Raw genomic sequence first — 20,665 nt, 5'->3', positions numbered from 1 at the left:
TTTTTTTTTTATGATACAAAATGATGTTTGTTGTTTAAAGTTGACTTATCACGTTATATTAGGGTATCTTATAAGTTTCTTTGTTTCTTCTTTTTTTTTTTGGTAAATGAATATATGATGTTTGCTGTTTAAAATTAATTAAAGTTAACTTATCACGTTATATTAGAATATTCTATAAGTTTCTTTGTTTCTTTCTTTTTTTTTGGTAAATGAATATACGATATTTGTTGTTTAAAGTTAATTAAAGTTAACTTATTATGTTATATTAGAATATTCTATAAGTTTCTCTGTTTCTTTTTTTTTTTTGGTAAATGAATATACGATGTTTGTTGTTTAAAATTTAAAAATTATTTATGGCATTATTATTCATCGCGTTTCTGCTCTATTATTTTCAGGAATCTCTATCATTTCTATTTTTCAGGAAGCGTTATTTCCTTTTTCCAAAATTGTTGGGATTTATTAGGATATCCTATAAGTTTTTTTCTTTTTTTTTTTTTTGATACGAAATAAATACACAATATTTGTTGTTTAAAATTTATTTATCCCGTTATTATATATGAACTGTTCTGTTCTATCACCTTCTTCCATTCCTCAGCAAGCGTTCTTATCTTTTTTCAAAATTGTAGGGATTTACATTACGATATTACGTTGTTACGACATCCCATAATTTTTTTTTTTTTGATATATAAATACGAAATATGAATACACGATATTTGATGTTTAAAATTGATTTATCGCGTTATATTAGCTATCCATAAGTTTCTTTCTTTTTTTCTTTTTCATACGAAATCAATATACGATATTTGTTATTTAAAATTGATTTATCGCGTTATATTAGAGTGTCTCATAAGTTTCTTTTTTAATATGAAATATGAATACACGATATTTGATGTTTAAAATTGATTTATCGCGTTATATTAAGATATCCCATAAGTTTCTTTTTTTTTTTGTTGATACGAAATCAATATACAATATTTGTTGTTTAAAGTTGATTTATAGCGTTATATTAAGCTATATCATATTGTATATATATATACAACATAAGTTTCTTTTTTTTTTTGTTGATACGAAATCAATATACAATATTTGTTGTTTAAAGTTGATTTATAGCGTTATATTAAGCTATCCCATAAGTTTCTTTTTTTTTTTTTGTTGATACAAAATGAATACATGATATTTGATGTTTAAAGTTGATTTATCATGTTATATTAGGGTATCTCATTTCTTTTTTTTTTTTTGTTGATACAAAATGAATACACGATATTTGATGTTTAAAGTTGATTTATCGCGTTATATTAAGGCATCCCATAAGTTTCTTTCCTAACACGTTAGAAATCACTTTAATCCACATTTATTTTTATACGAACACGCAGACATATCTCTTAGCCATTCATTTCTGATATCAATTTCAATCCTCACACGACTGCTCTTTTAAGCTACGTTTCGTTAGTCTCTTTTAAAACATTTTTCTACACCGTTCGAATATAACGTGAATACTCAAAGGAGCATACTACGCCTCATCGCTTTAAAAAAAAGTTACTGCAGTGATGCTATCCATCCACGATTACAATTTAAGATTAATTAAAACTGGCAATTTTGACTCGAAGCCATGCTGGTTGAAAATCCTCGAGACGATAGACGCCACTGAGAACAAGATAACTCAGGATAAGATTAATCATCTTAATGCGTTCGTTACGAACCTTATGCAATAGAGGTTGTAGCTGGATTTCATCTCCATCACCTCGTCGAGGATGTTGCTGTAGAAGGAGAATTTCTCGTCGTATTGGTGGAGGGTTGGCTGGGTGGCCGCGTATTTCTCCGCTGCGAGATTCTTGTCGAACGACCACAGATTGCTGTACTTCCTCCACCTTTGCAGATAGTTCCACGATTCCAACGCCAATTTATGGGCGGTCCTTTGAATCATTATTATCGTGTCGTTCACCATCTGAAGCAGAGACAGAGAGAGAGAAGATCAAATCTCGTTTTGTTCCAGGAGGAGGAAAAGGGTCGAATGAGTTCACCTGAATGCTCATCAAATCCTCGAAGAAGGTGAAGTTGACGAACGTGTCGTTATCGGCCTTCCTCTGAGGCTTACACTCCAAACAAGTGCCGCTCATCCATCTGGGGAACAATTTCACCTGTTCCAACAAATTTCTCTCGTTCTGCAGTATTATGTTGTAGATCTCGGTCGGGGACGGTCTCAGGACCACCTCCGAGGCTATCAGGACAGCGTCCACTTGAAACATCGGTTTTATGTCCGTCAACTTTTTGTTGAAGTACTCGAGATTCTTGGTTATGCATCTAAAGCGAGGGGTTGAGAGAAGAGATCGATTTGAACGATTGTAGTTCAAAAAAGAAAGAAAGAAAGAAGAAAAGAAAGACAGGAGAAAAGAAAGAAAGAAAGAAAGAAAGAAGGAAAGAAAGAAAGAAAGAAAGAAAGAAAGAAAGAAGTAAAGAAGGAAAGAAGGAAAGAAAGAAGGAAAGAAAGAAAGAAGGACGTAAAGAAGGAAAGAAGGAAGGAAAAAAAGAAAGAAGGAAAGAAGGTAAACAAGATAGAAAGAAGAAAACAAAGAAGGAAGGAAAAAAAAGGAAGAAGGAAAGAAGGAAGAAAGGAAAAAAAGGAAGAAGGAAAGAAGGAAAGAAGGAAGAAAAGAAAGAAAGGAGGAAAAAAGAAGAAAGAAAGAAGAAAAGAAAAAAGAAATAAATAATAAAGAAAAGAAAAAAAAGAAATAAGAAAGAAAAGAAAAAGAAAGAAATAATAAAGGAAAGAAAAAAGAAAGAAAGAAAGAAAGGAAGAAATAAGAAAGGAAAGAAAAAAGAAAGAAAGAAGAAAAGAAAGAAAGAAAGAAAGAAATAAGAAAGGAAAGAAAACAAGAAAGAAATAATAAAAGAAAGAAATAATAAAAAAAGAAAGAAAGAAAGAAATAATAAAGGAAAGAAAACAAGAAAGAAATAATAAAAGAAAGAAAGAGAAAAAGAAATAAGGAAAGAAATAAATAAATAAATAAATAAATAAATAAATAAGAAAGGAAAGAAAGAAAGAAAGAAATAATAAAGGAAAGAAAGGAAGAAAGAAATAATAAAGGAAAGAGAAAGAGAAATAAATAAATAAGAAAGGAAAAAAAGAAAGAAAGAAATAATAAAGGAAAGAAAACAAGAAAGAAATAATAAAAGAAAGAAAGAGAAAAAGAAATAAGGAAAGAAAGAAAGAAAGAAAGAAAGAAATAATAAAGGAAAGAAAGGAAGAAAGAAATAATAAAGGAAAGAGAAAAAGAAATAAGAAAGGGAAGAAAGAAAAAAAGAAATAACAAAGGAAATATAATAGTAGAAGAGCTACAATTTAAATATTTCAAAATCAAAAATTAAAAAATTAAAAATTACTTTCATTTATAAAGTTACGTTAAGGATAATCATCTAAGGAAATTGAAAAATAAGAAAGAAATAAGAAAGGGAAGAAAGGAAAACTCACGTTATGAAAGCGGAGAATATTTTCTTCTCGTACTTCTCGTAATAGAGTTGCATGGCGGCGCATCTGCCGGTGTACGTGCCGAATATAAGACTTTCCAATTTGATGAGAATAGGGCTGGTCGATTGGTATATCACGGACATGGCAGTGGCCAGTTCGACCCTCTTCGCCTGCATCTCTTGGAAGAATATCTTGCACGGTAGCAACATTATCAATTGGTTCTCGTCGTCGTAATATTTGGTGGGAAGGGAGAACAGGTCGTAATTCTGTAAACCGTTGAATATCCTGTTGTCGAGATCGCTCTTAATGTGATTCAATTGCTCGACCAACGAGTTCAAATTTTTCAACAATTTCTCGCACTCGTACGCGTAATCGGATATGTTTAAAGAGTTCCAATTTATACGCATCACTCCCGGTTGTATATGCTTCTCGATGTCCAACAGGGTGTTCTTCAATAATTCTATCTGCGTGTACAAGAATGGATGATAATAATTCGTTCTCGTCTAATCTACTTTTTTTAGTTCGCTGGAAAGAAGTACTCGTACAAAAATTTATATACTTCTTTGGACAATTTATCGTTCGAAAGATAGTATAATAATTATTGTCCAAATAGTTACGAATAAATTTATTTGGATAATTTATTGTTCGAAAGATAGTATATAATAATTTCAATGATAAATGGATCGATTACAATAGCTAGGAATAGAAATGTTAGTCGAGCATTTTAATAAGTAAGTAAAATTAAAGAACAACTTAGTTCAAATTCTAGCTGATCTCTAACTAGTTATTTTTTTGAGTTAATAAACTCTCTGCATAGGGTAAGAAAGGTCTTAGGATCATCTATCTCCACTTCAAACGCTTTGTTGATATTATATAATAGTAGAAGAGCTACAATTTAAATATTTCAAAATTGTAAAAATTACTTTTATTTATAAAGTTATATTAAGGATAATCATCTAAGATTTGGAAGTTGAAATATTATCTCTAGCATGTAATTTTATTCAAAATTTTTAACTAGTTATTTTCTTGAGTTAATATCTTTGCAAAGGGTGGAGAAATTAAGGAGAGGTCCTTTGCTAAGACTATTTATCTCCATCTATTTCCTTCAGACATTTATTACTTTGTTTTAATATTTAAAATCGTAAAAATTATTTTCATTTATAAAGTTACGTTAAAGATAATCTAAGGAAATTGAAATATTTTCAAAATTATCTCTAGTATGTAATTTTATTCAAAATTTTCAACTAGTTATTTTCTTGAGTTAAAAGTAAGCCTCTGCATAGGGAAAAAGACATGCTACGGTCATCTATTCCTTTGTTGACACTATATAATAATAGAAGAGCTATATAATTCGAATAATTAAAATCGTAAAAATTATTTTCATTAACAAAGTTACTTCAAATTAGATTTATAAATTAAACTATCTTCATGAATGTAATTTTATTCAATCAATTAGTTTTTTGAATCAATACCTCTGCAAACAAAGATACTAGGATCATCTATTTCTTTGTTAACATTACATAATAATAGAAGAACTATATAATTCCAATATTCAAAATCGTAAAAATTATTTTCATCAACAAAATTATTCGAGTACGAAATTACGAAATTTATAAATTAAACTATCGTCACGAATCATAATTAGCCTATTACGAGAAGTGAAAAAATTTTTATATCATCGACACGTTAGAATAATCATTCTGGATTCCACGTCTCAAGATTTAGATACAGCAATGGGAAAAATTTAATAGTTGAAATTGCGAATAAAGTTACTTGGATGATTTATCGTTTGCATAATAATAATTGCAAATAATATACCAAGATTGTAATAGCTACGAATAAGTGTTATTCAAACAACCATTTAAAGTAACCTAATTTCTAACCAATTTCTTTTTTGAATCAATGTCTCCTCAAGAGAAGTCCTTTAGACTTACCTGTCTCTCCATTATTCATTATTCACACTGCACTCACTGTAATAAAAATGCTATAATTTAAATATTTCAAAATCGTAAAAAGTCACGTTAATCGTCCAAACAATTTCAAAATATTTCCCAAACTATCCATAATTCTAGCTTACCCAAAATTACATTTACAAATCAACGCGTATTACACGAGAAATAAGAAGAAACAAAGATGATGAAATTACATTTACAAATCAACGCGTATTACACGAGAAATAAGAAGAAACAAAGATGATGAAATTACATTTACAACTCGTATTACACGAGAAATAAGAAGGAACAAGGAACATGAGACTTGTTTCCAGCGAATGAAATAAAAAATAAACACGAATATAGATATATTCGCTCTTACGTCCGCTTTATCCATTTTCTCGAGCATCGAGTTGTACCTATCGATCAATTTTTGCATCACGTCGAGGTCGTGCCTCAACCGATTTTTCTGTATACTGGCGTCTTTCACTATGGGCGACAGCTCGAAGCCCAACTGCTCCATCAACTCAGCCTGCCGAACAAAGAGAAACAACCGTTTCATTTTCCAACCTATCGAAAATTCCACCAAGAATTCACGCGTACCTCGTGAATGATTTCGAACAAATTCCAATCGAAGTTCACTTGGAAACGTAGCTGGCACTCGATGAGAATCGAACCGCTCATGAATTCCGTCCAGGTGATCTTGGCCATTTGATGATGGCCCCCTCCTCCCTTCTCCGACGAGGTGCCCGACTTTTGATCCCTGTGGCTCGAGAACCCTCCTCCTCCTCCTCCCTCTCCTCCTCCTCTCCTCTGCCCATCCGTTTTCGTATCCTTCAACCTCGTGATCCCCGAACTGCCGGTATCTTCATTCGCGAAAAAAAGAAAAAAGAATTAGATATCCAATCGACTATTTTAAAAAGAGAGAAACAGTTGGCTCACCGATGCTCGGCTTCGACATCTCGTAGTCGCCCCTGTGAACCGACTCCTGGGGGGTCGATCCAGGCGAAGCGAACTCCCTGCTCCTCGCCCTCGGATTCGATTGGATATTCTTCGTCACTGGTTTCTCGGTAATCGGGAACGGCAGCAAACCTAGTGAAAACCGCGTTTCAGAATTGAATGATATATATAAATATAAAGAGTGTCGCAAAATTAACGCAAGATTCTTGCATCTTGAGTTGTTGGCGAGCTTGAAAAGAAGAACAGTTTGAGAGTTTAGGGTTGATGAAAATGGAGCGTTATATTGAGTTGGCAACTAAGTAATTGCGGATTTTTTTTAGAAAATCAAAGACAATTTTTTGGAATGGAACTAAATAACTTTATTCCGTAATGTGTTGCCCATTTTGATCAATGAATCTTTTGCCATCTTTCAGGCAGCATCATAATCTCACATTCATAAACGAAAACTACGCAACCGATCAAAAAACTTTTTTTACCGATTGACAGCTGAATTGCCAACTATCGAGTAACAAAATGTGTTTTACATTTGGACTACGCCAGCAAACCTAAAAATTCAACTGAAGCCTATGAGTGAAATCCGCAATTACTTAGTTGCCAACCCAATACAACAACGTTGGTTTACAACAAGTTTGTAAATTCCGAAGTTCGAAAATTTTATACGAAATATGGTAAAAGTGGTGTTTCAACCTCGTCGAGCGTGGAAAGATTAATTGAAAAATTGGCGGAGAGTGGATCAGTTGGAGACGCTGAACGCAGCGGTCGTCCAAAAACGAGCCGTTCGATATCGAAGCAGAGAGCGTTGGTGAAAGCCAGGAACGTTGATTCGACGTCGTGGACGAGAATCGCAAATTTCGAGGAGCTCTCTACGGCGTGCGCTCGCCAAAGATGCATGTCTTCGCGCTTGCGAAATTCGATTAACGCGACAACCGAAGCCCGGTGACCGTAAACGGCGAACAGAGTTCGTGCAATGGATCGTTAATCGCGAAAAAGCGGATGCTGGTTTTTCCGGCGAAACGATCCCAAGCGACGAAGCGCGTTTCCATCTCGACGGCTTCGTTGATCGGCAAAATTGCCGCGTTCGGGGTTCAGAGAGGCCACGCGTGATTGGCGAGAAACGAACGCGTCGTCGTTTGGCGCGGATTTTGGCCAGAAGGCGTCGTCGGAGCGTGCTTTCTCGAGGACGAGGCTGGTCGAGCGGCGACCGTTGACGGCGCTCGACGTCGCGATGCGATAACGCGGTTCTCTCCGCCGAAATTGGACGACGTCGACGTGGCGGTTTCGACGAGACGGTGCGATGAAACGATTCGATTGCCGCGCGAGACGTTCGCATGCTCTCTCGTTTCGGCGATCAGAATTGGATCGTGCGATTTAACGCCACTAGATTTCTTCTTACGGGGTTGTTCGAAGTCAAAGGTCCACGTCGACGATCCCACAACAGAGGAAAGTAAACGCTGCATCGACGAAATTCAGCCACGATTGTGGAAAGTGATGAAAAATTTCGACGAAAGAGTGCTTATTTGATGCGTTAGATGCGTTATTCCACGAATAATCCTATACGATTCGCTTGAAAGATAAATATCTAAAAACTGAAAACTCTCTTTTATGTTTGATTCGAATGTTGCGTTAATATTGAGACACCCTTTATATTGAGTTGGCAACTAAGTAATTGCGGATTTTTGTTAGAAAATCAAAGACAATTTTTTCATGGAACTAAATAACTTTATTCCGTAATGTGTTGCCCGTTTTGATCAATCACCTTTTGCCATCTTTCAGGCAGCATCATAATCCCACGTTCATAAAACTTCTCGTTTTTATTAGCAAAAAACTGAATCAGGTACGATTCGATATCATCATCGTTATTGAAATTTTTACCATTCAAGGAGTTTTGTAAAGATCGAAACAAAAAGTAATCGGATGGTGCAAGGACTATATGGTGGATGTGGCAAAACATTCCAACCAAGCTCCAATAATTTTTGCCGAGTGACCAAAGATGCGCGTGGCCTTGCATCGTCACGATGGAATACAACACCTTTTCGATTTGTCAATTCGGACCGCTTTTCTTCAACCGCATTGTTTAATTTCGTTAATTGTTCGATGTAGACGACAGAATTGATCGTTCGGTTGGGTGGTAAGAGTTCAAAATAGACAATTCCTTTGTAATCCCACCAAACTGATAACAAAACCTTCTTTCGACGAATACCAGCTTTTGATGTTGTTCGAGCTGGTTCACGTGGCCTGCTCCACCATCTTTTCCGCTTGATATTGTTGTAAACAACCCATTTTTCATCGCCAGTTATCGTTTTAAAAATGGATCATTTTCATTACGTTTCTTTAGCAAATCGCAACTGTTATTGCGTTAAATGCTTTTCTTTCAGTTCGCGAGGAACCCATGTATCGAGTTTTTGATAGCCAAGTTGTTTTAAGCGGTTTTCGATGCATGTATGCGATACACGAAGCTTCTCTGCAATCTCGCGAGTTGTACTGTGACGATCCGAATCGATTATCGCTTCGATTAGGTCGTCGTCGACTTCGACTGGACGACCAGAGCGTTTTTCGTCTTCGAGTGAAAAATCACCAGAACGAAATTTGTCAAATCAATTTTGACACTGCCGTTCTTTCAAGGCTTCGTCGCCATAAACAGCGCGTAACTTTTTGCGAGCTTGCGATGCGTTTTTCCCTTCGCGAAAATAAAAAAGCAAAATACGACGATAATGTTCCTTTTGATTTTCCATTTTTCAACGAAAACTACGCAACCGATCAAAAAACTTTTTTGACCGATTGACAGCTGAATTGCCAATTATCGAATAACAAAATGCGTTTTACATTTGGACTACGCCAGCAAACCTAAAAATTCAACTGAACCCATCTATGAGCGAAATCCGCAATTACTTAGTTGCCAACCCGATACAAATAACGTTGCCTGAAACCTTTATCAGGATCGGAGCGCATCATCATCAGTATGTTCCTCCTCATAGTGTTTATCACGATCATTTGCGCTTTGTCCATCCACTGTTGGAACTTCAACTCCTCGTACGATTTCAATTGCTTGGACAGATCGTAGTACTGGTTGAACGCCAGGATCTTCAGGTGGCTGTACTTCAGCTCAGCCACGTTCTGGATCGTCAACACGGGTTTCCTCAGACGGTGGAACAATTGTCTGACCCAGTATATCGCGCCAGCCATCGGGGGATGATTCCTCAACAGGGGGGGACTTCGTTTCCCTGATCGAGACAGAAACTCGAAATTCGAAATTCGAAATTCGAAATTCGAAATTCTCTTAGAAGATTTTGAACATTTTACCTCGATTGAATATCCCCTCGACAGTGCTGACCTCCTTGCTGAATTGCTGCATCACGACGTCGAACTTCTTCATCAACTGCTGATGGATGCTTGCCCTCGTCTTGATCTCCTTGAACTTCATCAACATCTCGAGGGCGGACTCGGCGCTTATCAACACGTGGAAGCACTCGTCGAGGAAGAATTTCGCCTCGTTCTCGAGGAAGTGGACCTCCTCGAAGAAGAGGGAGAGGGTCGCCTCCCAGTTCTCCTTGTTGAACTCGTCGAATATGTTGTAGTCGGCGTTCAGTATGGGGACCACCAATCTGTCCACCCTCTTTATCACGGTGTCGATCTGGGCCGGGTCGCTGATGATCGACTTGAGGTAGGGGCCGAAAATGTTGTGGAAGTCTTGGAGGACGTTGGCGATTTGGTTCAAACCGTCGCAAACCGAGGCTATGTACTCGGTCCCTTGGAACAATCGCTTCTGATCGAACTCCCACCGCTTCCCCTTCCCGGATATCTCGATGTCCTCGCGGCTCTTCAAGTAGGCCTGCTTCCAGCTCTTCAGCATCGTGCAAGCGGTCTCCGTCTTTTCGAGAATCTTCTCCAACGGGTATCTGTTACGGTTGTCGATCGATGTTGTTGTTGTTGTTGTTTTGATGTTTGGGATAATGTAAATAAATAAATGATATTACCTGAACAGCATGTTTATGGATAAATTCTTGATCACGTTTTGGGACAATTGCCACGAGATCCTCTCCATCAGACCGACCATCCTCTCCTCGACGCAGTAATAAGGGGATAATACCCAGATCATTCTTATACCTTCCATAAGGGGGACGATGGATTGCATGATCGTTTTGAAGCAACTCGACTCCGTCATCAACTGTATGTCGATTATTTTTATCAGGTTTCATCATCAGGATATTTTATTCGTTAAATGTTACAGGATATTAAGAGATTAGAAGATATTAATAAGACGTTTCTTCTAAGACTTTCTTTCGTATCGTGTTAAGAGAAGACTAATTGGTTTCGACTTTATGCTTTAAAAATTTCGAAATATTATTCTTTGGATTACATATTGATTTTTAATAAAGTAATGTAAATATATATATATTTCTATTTGTTTTTTTTTTTTAATGTTACAGGATATTAATAAGAGATATTAATAAGACGTTTCTTCTAAGACTTTTTTTCGTATCGTGTTAGGAGAAGACTAATTGATTTCGATTTTATACTTTAAAAATTTCGAAATATTATGGATTGAATTTGGATTACATATTGATTTTTAATGATGTAATGTAGAATATATATATATATTTATATTTCTATTTGTTTGTTTTTTTGGAACATTTATATTTTATCGCTGAATAGATTTGCAGAAATCGTCAATTTAATTTTGCCTTTTCGACTTTAAAAATTTCGAAAGAATATTATTCTTTGGACATTACATATTGGTTTTTAATGATGTAATGTAGAATATATATATATATATATATATTTCTACATATATATATATTTCTATTTGTTTTTTTTTTTTTTTGGAACATTTATATTCTAACGCTGAACAGATTTGAAGAAACCGTCAATTTGATTTTGCCTTTTCGATTTTAAAAATTTCGAAAGAATATTATTCTTTGGACATTACATATTGGTTTTTAATGATGTAATGTAATGTCGTTTTTTTCTGGAACATTTATATTCTAACGCTGAACAGATTTGCGGAAACCGTCAATTTGATTTTGTCTTTTCGACTTTATGCTTTAAAAATTTCGAATTAAATATTGGTTTTTAATGATATAATGTAGAATATATATATATATATATTTTTATTCGTTTTTTTCCTGGAACATTTATATTTTATCATTTCTAAATGTCTAGATATATCTATTTTTACGAGAATCCGTCAATTTGATTGGATTAATTTATATGTAGATCAATTATTGTGAAATGGACAAAAGTTAAATTTTCAAGGCAACATTAAGCAAATGACGACTATTTAATGATAAATGCATGATCGAAAACAAGTTATTTTCACAATTGTGATGTGATAACAAATGATCCTTTCAATAAAAGGATGTGAATCTTGCAGAGAAAAGAAATGATTTTTGTAAGTGAAACACTGTCTTATTATTTTATATAAAATAAATAGATCTAGATAAGAGAGATAATTTCAACAGTGATTTTTTTGGTGGGTATTTGGAAGGTTGGGAAATATTTTCGAAATTTATCCAAACAAATATATTTTTTTTTATATTTATATTTTTGCCTATTATTAGCTAAAGATATTTTATGGCCAAGTCTTGGAAAGATATGGAATCGATAAAAGGGAATAATAAGAGGAATAGAAAGAATTAATGTAAATGAAATTGAAGATTCTGACGATAAGTTTCATAAAAGAAAAAGAACGGGTATTATTTCAGATAGTGAAAGCGAAAGTGTAAATAAAACATGCTGATAATTCATATAACGCGTTTTAAACAATCAACTTTAAACAACAAATATCTTGTATTCATTTCGTATCAAAAAGAAAAAAGAAAGAAGAAAAAAACTTATAGGAAACCCTAATAAATTCCCAACAATTTTGGAAAAAGGAAACAACGAGACTTTTTGAAAAATGAAAGAAGGTGATAGAGCAGAATGACTCATATATAACGCGATAATCAACTTTAAATCAACTTTAAACATCAAATATCTTGTATTCATTTCGTATCAAAAAAAAAAAAATTTATAGGATATCCTAATAAATTATATCAACAATTTTGGAAAAAGGAAATAACGCTTCCCGAGAGATGAAAGAAGATGATGGAGCAGAATGATTCATATATAATGTGATAATCATCTTTAAACATAAAATATCGTGTATTCATTTCAATCAAAAAGAAGAAAGAAAGAGACTCTAATATTAATATAAGCGATAAATCAACTTTAAACAACAAACGTGTAATTGTATGCGTATCGAAAGAAAAGAAAGAGACATCCGAATATTTTTAATTCTTCCCGTCTATTGATGCGCGAATACGGACGATCACCTCTTACCTTGAAATGTCTCAAAAGGGTGGACAAGAATCGATTGTTGTCCCTGGCCTCGGTGTAAGTTTTCCACAGGTCCGAATAGAAAAATTGAAAGTTGGATGCGATTGTCGATTGGACTTTATTCAACACGTTCAAAATCCTTTTCGCCATAGGGGTTTTCAATTGTTCCACCAACATTAACAATCCTATCTCCCGATCCTTCCAGTACTCGCTCTCGGCTATGGGCCCTTTACTGGCCGGCACTTTCATTTGAAACGTTTCCACCACCTGCGTTATTTTTAAAATTCTTCCATTTATGATTTTCCATTTTTCTTCGAGCGAGAAAAAAGGAAGGAAAAAGATATCGTTTACACCTTTTCTATGTGCACGCCCCACACCATAATCACGTCCTCCAATTGCTCGATGATCTCTTTGTTTTTTTCCAACATTTCGTCGGTAACGTTGGGATCGTCTAGTTCCGGTATATTGGGCATCGTGAGCAATATATCGCCTTCGATGTGCTCCAACGTCCTGCGGGTATTCAAATTGTATAAATATTCTTTCCAAATTTTTTCTTATTCGACCCTTTAATTGCGGTTTTAATTTTCGTGCAAACGAAAAGGATACTTTTCTATATATTTTGACGAACGACTTATAATAACTCGGTCGATAAGTAGTTCGAATATATTATTGCGACGAATGCCAAGAGTATTATAATATTTGATCTTTTAAGATATTTTAAAAGTAGAGCATCGTGAGCAATATATTCGATGTGCTCCAATTATGAGTATTCAAATTGTATAAATATTTCTTCCAAGTTTTTTCTTATTCAATTCTTTAATTGCGGTTTTAATTTTCGTGCAAACGATACTTTTCTAAATATTTTGATGAACGACTTATCACAACTCGGTCGATAAGTAGTTCGAATATATTATTGCGACGAATGCCAAGAGTATTATAATATTTAATCTTTTAAAATATTTTAAAAGTAGAGCATCATGAGCAATATATTCGATGTGCTCCAATTATGAGTATTCAAATTGTATAAATATTCTTTCCAAGTTTTTTCTTATTCAATCCTTTAATTGTGGTTTTAATTTTCGTGCAAACGAAAAGGATACTTTTCTATATATTTTGACGAACGACTTATAACAACTCGGTCGATAAGTAGTTCGAATATATTATTGCGACGAATGCCAAAAGTATTATAATATTTGATCTTTTAAGATATTTTAAAAGTAGGAGCAATATATCGCCTTCAATGTGCTCCAACGTTCTGCGAGTATTCAAATTGTATAAATATTCCTTCCAAGTTTTTTCTTATTCAATCCTTTAATTGCGGTTTTAATTTCCGTGCAAACGAAAAGGATACTTTTCTATATATTTTGACGAACGACTTATAACAACTCGGTCGATAAGTTCGAATATATTATTGCGACGAATGCCAAGAAGAAGAGTATTATAATATTTCATCTACTTTAAAGATATTTTACTTAAAAGTAGGCGCAGTTAAAGGGTAAACACAATATCGATCGATGGATCTTAACCAACCATTCAACGTTTTCCGTCAATTTATCCAGAAATGCCAAAAAGTCGTTCTTATTTTGATGCAACGATATACGTATCTCCTTCATGTGCGACACCTTGGTCACTTCCTTCTCCTCCTCCTCTTCGAAACTAACTTCCTGCTTGGGTAACCTCCGCCTCACCGCCGTTGAACGACGCACAACAAACTCCTCCTCGCCTTCCTCCTCCACCTCGGCTATCCTCGCCAACGCTATCGACATCCTTCGATATTCCGACGGTTTCCTGAACTGTGCGCTCTATGTGCGTTCCGCGGTAACGATAAAATTAACGATCTATTTCACTTATCCTCGTTTCTTTTTTTTTTTTTTTTCGAAAAAACGATCGGAAAAAAAGGATTATTATCGTTGTTGTTATATATACGCACTCGTGCCGCCACTATGTCCGTGAAACTCGCCTCCTCGATCTCTTCCTTCTCCTCGTATATGTCAACGAGCTCCGGCCCTCTGAATTGAGAATGGATCAACGGTCTGAACACCTGAAGGAGAAGAAAAATTCTTTTTTTCTTTTCCTCGCTATAATTTTTATATTTTATTTCGAGAGAGAGAATTTTTCAGAGAGATAACAATACCTGGGTGATCATTCTGTGCATCGAAATCAAGAACTTTCCATTAAGGGATCCGACTATCAAGTAATGCGTCATTTGCTCGTTGCACTCGGCGTATGAATCGAAGCTCGGTATACCGTCGTGGGTCGTCCTCATGAAGTAGAACAGTGTTACGTTCTGCAACTCGGGCTTGCTACCGTTCACCTCGCCGCAGAACATGTGAAGTATCGGCGTTTTTCGCACTTTCTCCACCAATTTCTAAAATTATACCTTCCTCTTTTTTTTTTTTTCTTTTTTTACATGCGAATCCACGAAAAATAATTTTTGTTAACTCGCGCGTTAGAAATCTCGAACAAAGTTACTTTTTTTTTTTTTTTTACGTGCGAATCCACGAAAAGTAATTTTTATTAACTCGCGCATTGGAAAGAAACGTTAGAAATCTCGAACAAAGTTACTTTTTTTTTTTTTTTTTTTTACGTGTGAATCCACGAAAAATAATTTTTATTAATTCGCACATTGGAAAGAAACGTTAGAAATCTCGAACAAAGTTACTTTTTTTTTTTTATGTGTGAATCCACGAAAAATAATTTTTATTAACTCGCGCATTGGAAAGAAACATTAAAAATCTGGAACAAAGTTACTTTTTTTTTTTTTTAATCTGCGAAAAATAATTTTTATTAATCGCGTGTTAGAAATCTCGAACAAAGTTACTTTTTTCAATTTCAAAATTATATTATCCGCTTTTCGTACAACCTCGAACTCGCGATTATTTAATAATCGGAATAATATTATTCGGATCACGACTCGTCCAAGTAACTTTATTCGACCCTTCGAATTTTCAGGGATAATTCGTTCAGAAATAATTCGCCCCGACAGATACTTTGATCATGATGTACTTGTCCTCCTCGCCCGGCGGCGGCACGAAATCTTTTTCTGAAAACGGAAAGAAGAAGATCGGAACAAGGATATCGAGAATAAATAAAATTATCGATTATATATATATACCGTATTCCTCCTTCTTTTTCATATCGACTCTGTCTTCCCACTCCTCCTCTTCGTAGTCCTCCTCCTCCTCGTCATCGTAATCTTCGTCGTCGATCGTGCTTGTCACCGATTTGTCCTCCGAGCGGAGCGTGACTATCGACTCCTCGAGTTGGCGCAATAACGCAAGCGGATCCGTCACTGGCGCTTTCGGCACCTTCTTCGGTTTCTTCGGTTTCTTCTTCTTCTTCTTCGGTTCTTCCTCTTTCTTTCGCGGCTTCCCTGGTTAACAAATTGTCCTTCGATGTTAAAATTTTTTTTCTTAATGTTTCCTTGCTACTTTTCCAATCAATTAAACTCTTTTTTTCGTTATATAATTCTATTCTCACTCAGTGCTCGATATTATAATTGTGTATATCGTGTCGTGTGAAAATATTTCATTTTAATTAAATATCTACAAGTTCGTGGAAAAGCTTTTAAATGTTGATTGCTAATAAAGGTTGATTTGCTTCTAAAAAGCAGTGTTACAACGACGAGAAGGAGAGCAAGAAAGCGAGCGCGCAATGGATAAAATTATTTTTTCCCGATTTTGCTTTTTATTGTGATTCATTGTTAAAAATGTATATAATGAAAAATAGGTGAAACTAAAATAGGTAAAAATAGGTGAGACTAAATATATAAAATAATGAACGTTGTATTTAATTAATACAGAATAAAAAAGAAGATAATATAATTTGAAATAAAATAGGAAGAAAATTGATGAATAAAAATGAAAAGAACAAAATTACAAAATAAAATATATTTTGCAATTACAAATGTGCTGACTTTATTCATTATTTCAATCTGAATCCGATGATGAATCGCATAGGAAGGGTAAGGTTTATACTATAAAATGTATTATAAAACAAGAGAGATAGTTTATTCTATTGGATCTATTCTATTGGAAAAAAAAATGCAAAACATGACAACAAATTCCTTCAAATTATTCTCAGATCATATCCTCAAGTATACTCTTAAGCACAAAAAAATCTGCGTATCTGCAGGTGTAGGAAAAGAGTTGTAGCGGACAATTGAAGTTAGAATGCGCTTCCAACTTGACGAACATACGATAAACCGGATCTTGAGAATTGGAAATGATATTCCAAAGAAACAAATGTTGAGGGAAAAAAGAGAATTTATTAAAAAGAGAAATTATGGCTATTTTTTATTATCCAATAAATATGAAGCTAAAAAGTAATTTAACAAAGTAACTGAAAATTACAAAATGAAAAAAGCAGTGTAAGAAGAGGTATTGTATATCAAAGATTGAAAGAAATAAAAGATTGCCAACTAAAGTTAAGAATATTATTATTATTGCTTATTTCTTCAAAATATAATAAAGAATAATAATAAAACACATATATTACAATATAAGATAGATCAGAATTAATCCATAAATATCAATGGCCAGATTAAAGAATCTGTCGAGTAATGAATCTGTTATGGACGGACAGATTATTTTATTAGATGTACAAATAACTTTCTTTTTCTACGATCGTAACTCGTGACCGAATACGAATCACTTCCCATTCGTGATCAGAAAGAGCGTTCTTTAACCCTTTCATTAACTATAGTTGCTTTCGATAAAATACCAATGATATATTATGGACGAAATCGCTGAATAAAATATAGTCGATCTACATAAGAGGTCATATATTATGGGTGACCATAGTCGCTCTGCATAAGATGTCATTGATATATTATGGACGACTAAAGTCGTTCTAGATAAAATATTACTGATATACTATAGCCGACTATAGTCCCTCTGGATAAGATACCACTGATATATAGTGCATAAAATACCACTGACATGTGTATTACAGGCAACTAAAGTTGCTCTAATTTAACTCTAACTAATACTAATGCTCTAACTAATACTTAAAATGCCACAAATATACTATGGACGACTATAGTCGCTTTGCATAAGATGCTATTGATATATTATAATCGCTTTGCATAAAATGCCATTGATATATTATGGCCGATTATAGTCGCTTTAGATAAAATATCACTGATATATTGTGGCCAACTATAGTCGCTCTGTATAAGATGCCATTGATATACTATGACTATAGTTGCTCTAGATTAAAATATCACTAATATACTATGGGTGACTATCTATCTAGTCGCTCTATTTAAAATGCCACTGATATATAGCACTAAAGTTGCTCTACTTAAAATGCCATTGATGTACTATGGCTACTATGACTATAGTCGCTCTGCATAAGATGTTACTGATATACTATGGCTACTATGATTATAATCGTTTTGCATAAAATGCCATTGATATATTATGGCCGATCATAGTCGCTTTAGATAAAATATCACTGATATATTGTGGTCAATTATAGTCGCTCTGTATAAGATGCCATTGATATACTATGATATGACTATAGTTGCTCTAGATAAAATATCACTAATATACTATGGGTGACTATCTATCTAGTAGCTCTATTTAAAATGCCATTGATATATAGCACTATGGGTAACTAAAGTTGCTCTACTTAAAATGCCACTGATGTACTATGGCTACTATGACTATAGTCGCTCTGCATAAGATGCTACTGATATACTATGACTATAGTTGCTCTAGATAAAATATCATTAATATATGAGTGACTATAATCGCTATATTTAAGATGCCACTGATATACTATGATTATAGTCGCTCTGCATAAGATGCCACTGATATACTATGATTATAGTTGCTCTAGATAAAATATCATTAATATATGAGTGACTATAATCGCTATATATTAAAATGCCACTGGTATATTATGACTATAGTTGCTCTGCATAAGATATCACTGATATAATATGATTATAGTTGCTCTAGATAAAATATCATTACTATATGAGTGACTATAGTCGCTATATTTAAAATACCACTGATATATTATGACTATAGTCGCTCTCCATAAGATACTACTGATATACTATGACTACTATGACTATAATCGCTTTGCATAAAATGCTACTGAGATATTGTGGACGATTATAGTCACTGTGCATAAGATGCAAGTGATACATTATGCGACTAAAACTGCTCTGCATGAAATGTCACTGATACAGAGCGACTACAGCTTATTTTTTGCGTTCCAGCTTAGGAGATCAGGCATCGAAGCTATCGAAACGTTACTATTTGTGCGCCATTGGGAGAGAACGCGGTATCTCGCCCAACGCGAAAAAGTGGTAGCAAAGATTTGAAGCCGGAAATTTTAATTGGAAAGACGACGATCGTCCGAGAAAGTACGACGAGGAGACGAGTGAGAGGAATCGATCGACTAAAGAATCCGACCCAGAGAAAAAATCGGCGGAAAGATTGCGAGTCATCCGACTGAAACGATCGAGTAATCTTATGCCCGTAATATTCACGTAATAAAATCTCGAATTTGGAAAGAACTTATTAGCACTCCTATTAGTACAGTTTTTTTTTTTAGCAAAGTTTTACGAATCAAATAGAAAGTTTCTACTTTCGTGTTTTCCAATTCTTATCGCGTGGAACATATAAAAAAATCATCGACGAATCGTTATATGAATTGCGTGAATTTCTAGCTCCAAGCTCAATATTTAAAAAGAAAATAAAAAAGTCGATAACTTATAACTTACTTAAATTATAAAACAAACGTTTTCGTAATAAATAAAAATTTAAACATTTCTCGATAAATTTACGGAATAATTGGAAATGGAATCGATTCTCAGCCTATTATTTATCCGCGTATTTTCGATCTGCAAACGTTTAAAAAATAGTATTTAAACTTTCATTATACGTTGCAATTATTTTCTACACATTTGAATTTTCTCCATTCAATGTATAACACAATAATTTCTCCAACGAGGATTCCTTCGAAAACTTCGAGTCGAACGAAAGTGCAAGCAACAAAGCAACAAAGCGCGCAAAAATCGTTTTCCAAGTCAGCTTCTACTTACGACTTTTCCCTTTCACGGCTAACGCCGTCAACGCGGCCAATTTGCTAACGCTCGGCTTGCCTGCTTGCAATCAACAATTGTCGATCATTTTCGACAGATGTTATCGTTTACAATATTCTACGAAAACGTTTTTAGAGGAAAACTCTCGTCACTCACTTTGCCAGACCGGCACCTCTTCCTGATACTTTTCCACCAAATACGTGCAATAGAAGAAGATTATCTTTCTCTCGAGGCTCGTCACGCCGTAAAGATCGAGTATCAAGAAATTCAGCAGCTTGTCCTCCAAGTAACGATTGTTCGCCTGTAAAAAAACATCTTTCCAATTCCACGCGATTAAGGTGAGAAGGGGAGAAGGGAGGGGCAAGTTGGACAAAAGCTCATAGGCGTTGTACGTATGCGGGACAGAGAAAGAGAAGTTTACGGGCGCGTTGTTGCCACATTTACGTTCAAAAGTTTGTAGAACTGAATCTCGTAGCCGGGTATCCCTAAGAATTTCATCACTCTGTCCCGTATCCACATCACTCTGTGAAAATTAATCGATTAATGGATACGATCTTTCGATTCATTCTCTCGTTCCGATTATATTATATCGTTATATACCGATAATCCAAGTGTATTACGGAAGGCCTATCCAAATCGTACAGATCCTCCTCGTCCTCGGTGTGGGTAATCTCCTCTTCCGATTCGGTCATGTTTTTCTTCTCTTACAACCGACTTAAATAAAACGATAATTCTATCTCTATATATATTTATATCTAGAATAATTCTCCTCCTTAATAAATACTTCTTCACGAGAATAACGAGTTTTTCGAATTCATCCTCGAAGAGAGAGGTTGCGCGCACTTTAACCTACAACTTTCGTACTTCGCGAATCGATTAAACGGTTACGAGTTACGAGCGTAACTTGATGTATCGATGTTGCCATGGCGAACA

The 20,665-nt window shown here is 34.6% G+C and overlaps 1 protein-coding gene across 1 annotated transcript in view; it reads right to left on the bottom strand.

Moving 5' to 3' along the window:
• The window catches only part of LOC411301 (dynein heavy chain 10, axonemal), a 42,136-nt gene extending 21,492 nt beyond the window's left edge, over positions 1–20,644 (bottom strand). The window contains exons 1-19 of the mRNA XM_026442968.1: positions 20,333–20,644; positions 20,177–20,255; positions 19,889–20,033; positions 15,788–16,045; positions 15,663–15,715; positions 14,807–15,040; positions 14,603–14,713; positions 14,203–14,474; positions 13,026–13,182; positions 12,676–12,939; positions 10,332–10,522; positions 9,658–10,253; positions 9,259–9,578; positions 6,340–6,652; positions 6,001–6,263; positions 5,780–5,929; positions 3,470–3,930; positions 2,022–2,301; positions 1,701–1,945 (exon numbers count right to left, since the gene is read on the bottom strand). Coding sequence (XP_026298753.1) covers positions 1,701–1,945; positions 2,022–2,301; positions 3,470–3,930; positions 5,780–5,929; positions 6,001–6,263; positions 6,340–6,652; positions 9,259–9,578; positions 9,658–10,253; positions 10,332–10,522; positions 12,676–12,939; positions 13,026–13,182; positions 14,203–14,474; positions 14,603–14,713; positions 14,807–15,040; positions 15,663–15,715; positions 15,788–16,045; positions 19,889–20,033; positions 20,177–20,255; positions 20,333–20,424 — 4,484 coding nt within the window. The 5' untranslated portion in view covers positions 20,425–20,644. The remainder of the gene's footprint in view (positions 1–1,700; positions 1,946–2,021; positions 2,302–3,469; positions 3,931–5,779; positions 5,930–6,000; positions 6,264–6,339; positions 6,653–9,258; positions 9,579–9,657; positions 10,254–10,331; positions 10,523–12,675; positions 12,940–13,025; positions 13,183–14,202; positions 14,475–14,602; positions 14,714–14,806; positions 15,041–15,662; positions 15,716–15,787; positions 16,046–19,888; positions 20,034–20,176; positions 20,256–20,332) is intronic.
• Positions 20,645–20,665: the final 21 nt, after the last annotated feature.

The sequence above is a fragment of the Apis mellifera genome, linkage group LG9 (assembly GCF_003254395.2).
Source record: "Apis mellifera strain DH4 linkage group LG9, Amel_HAv3.1, whole genome shotgun sequence".
In the NCBI taxonomy this organism is placed as follows: domain Eukaryota; kingdom Metazoa; phylum Arthropoda; class Insecta; order Hymenoptera; family Apidae; genus Apis; species Apis mellifera.
This window is presented reverse-complemented; position numbering and strand designations above follow the sequence as displayed.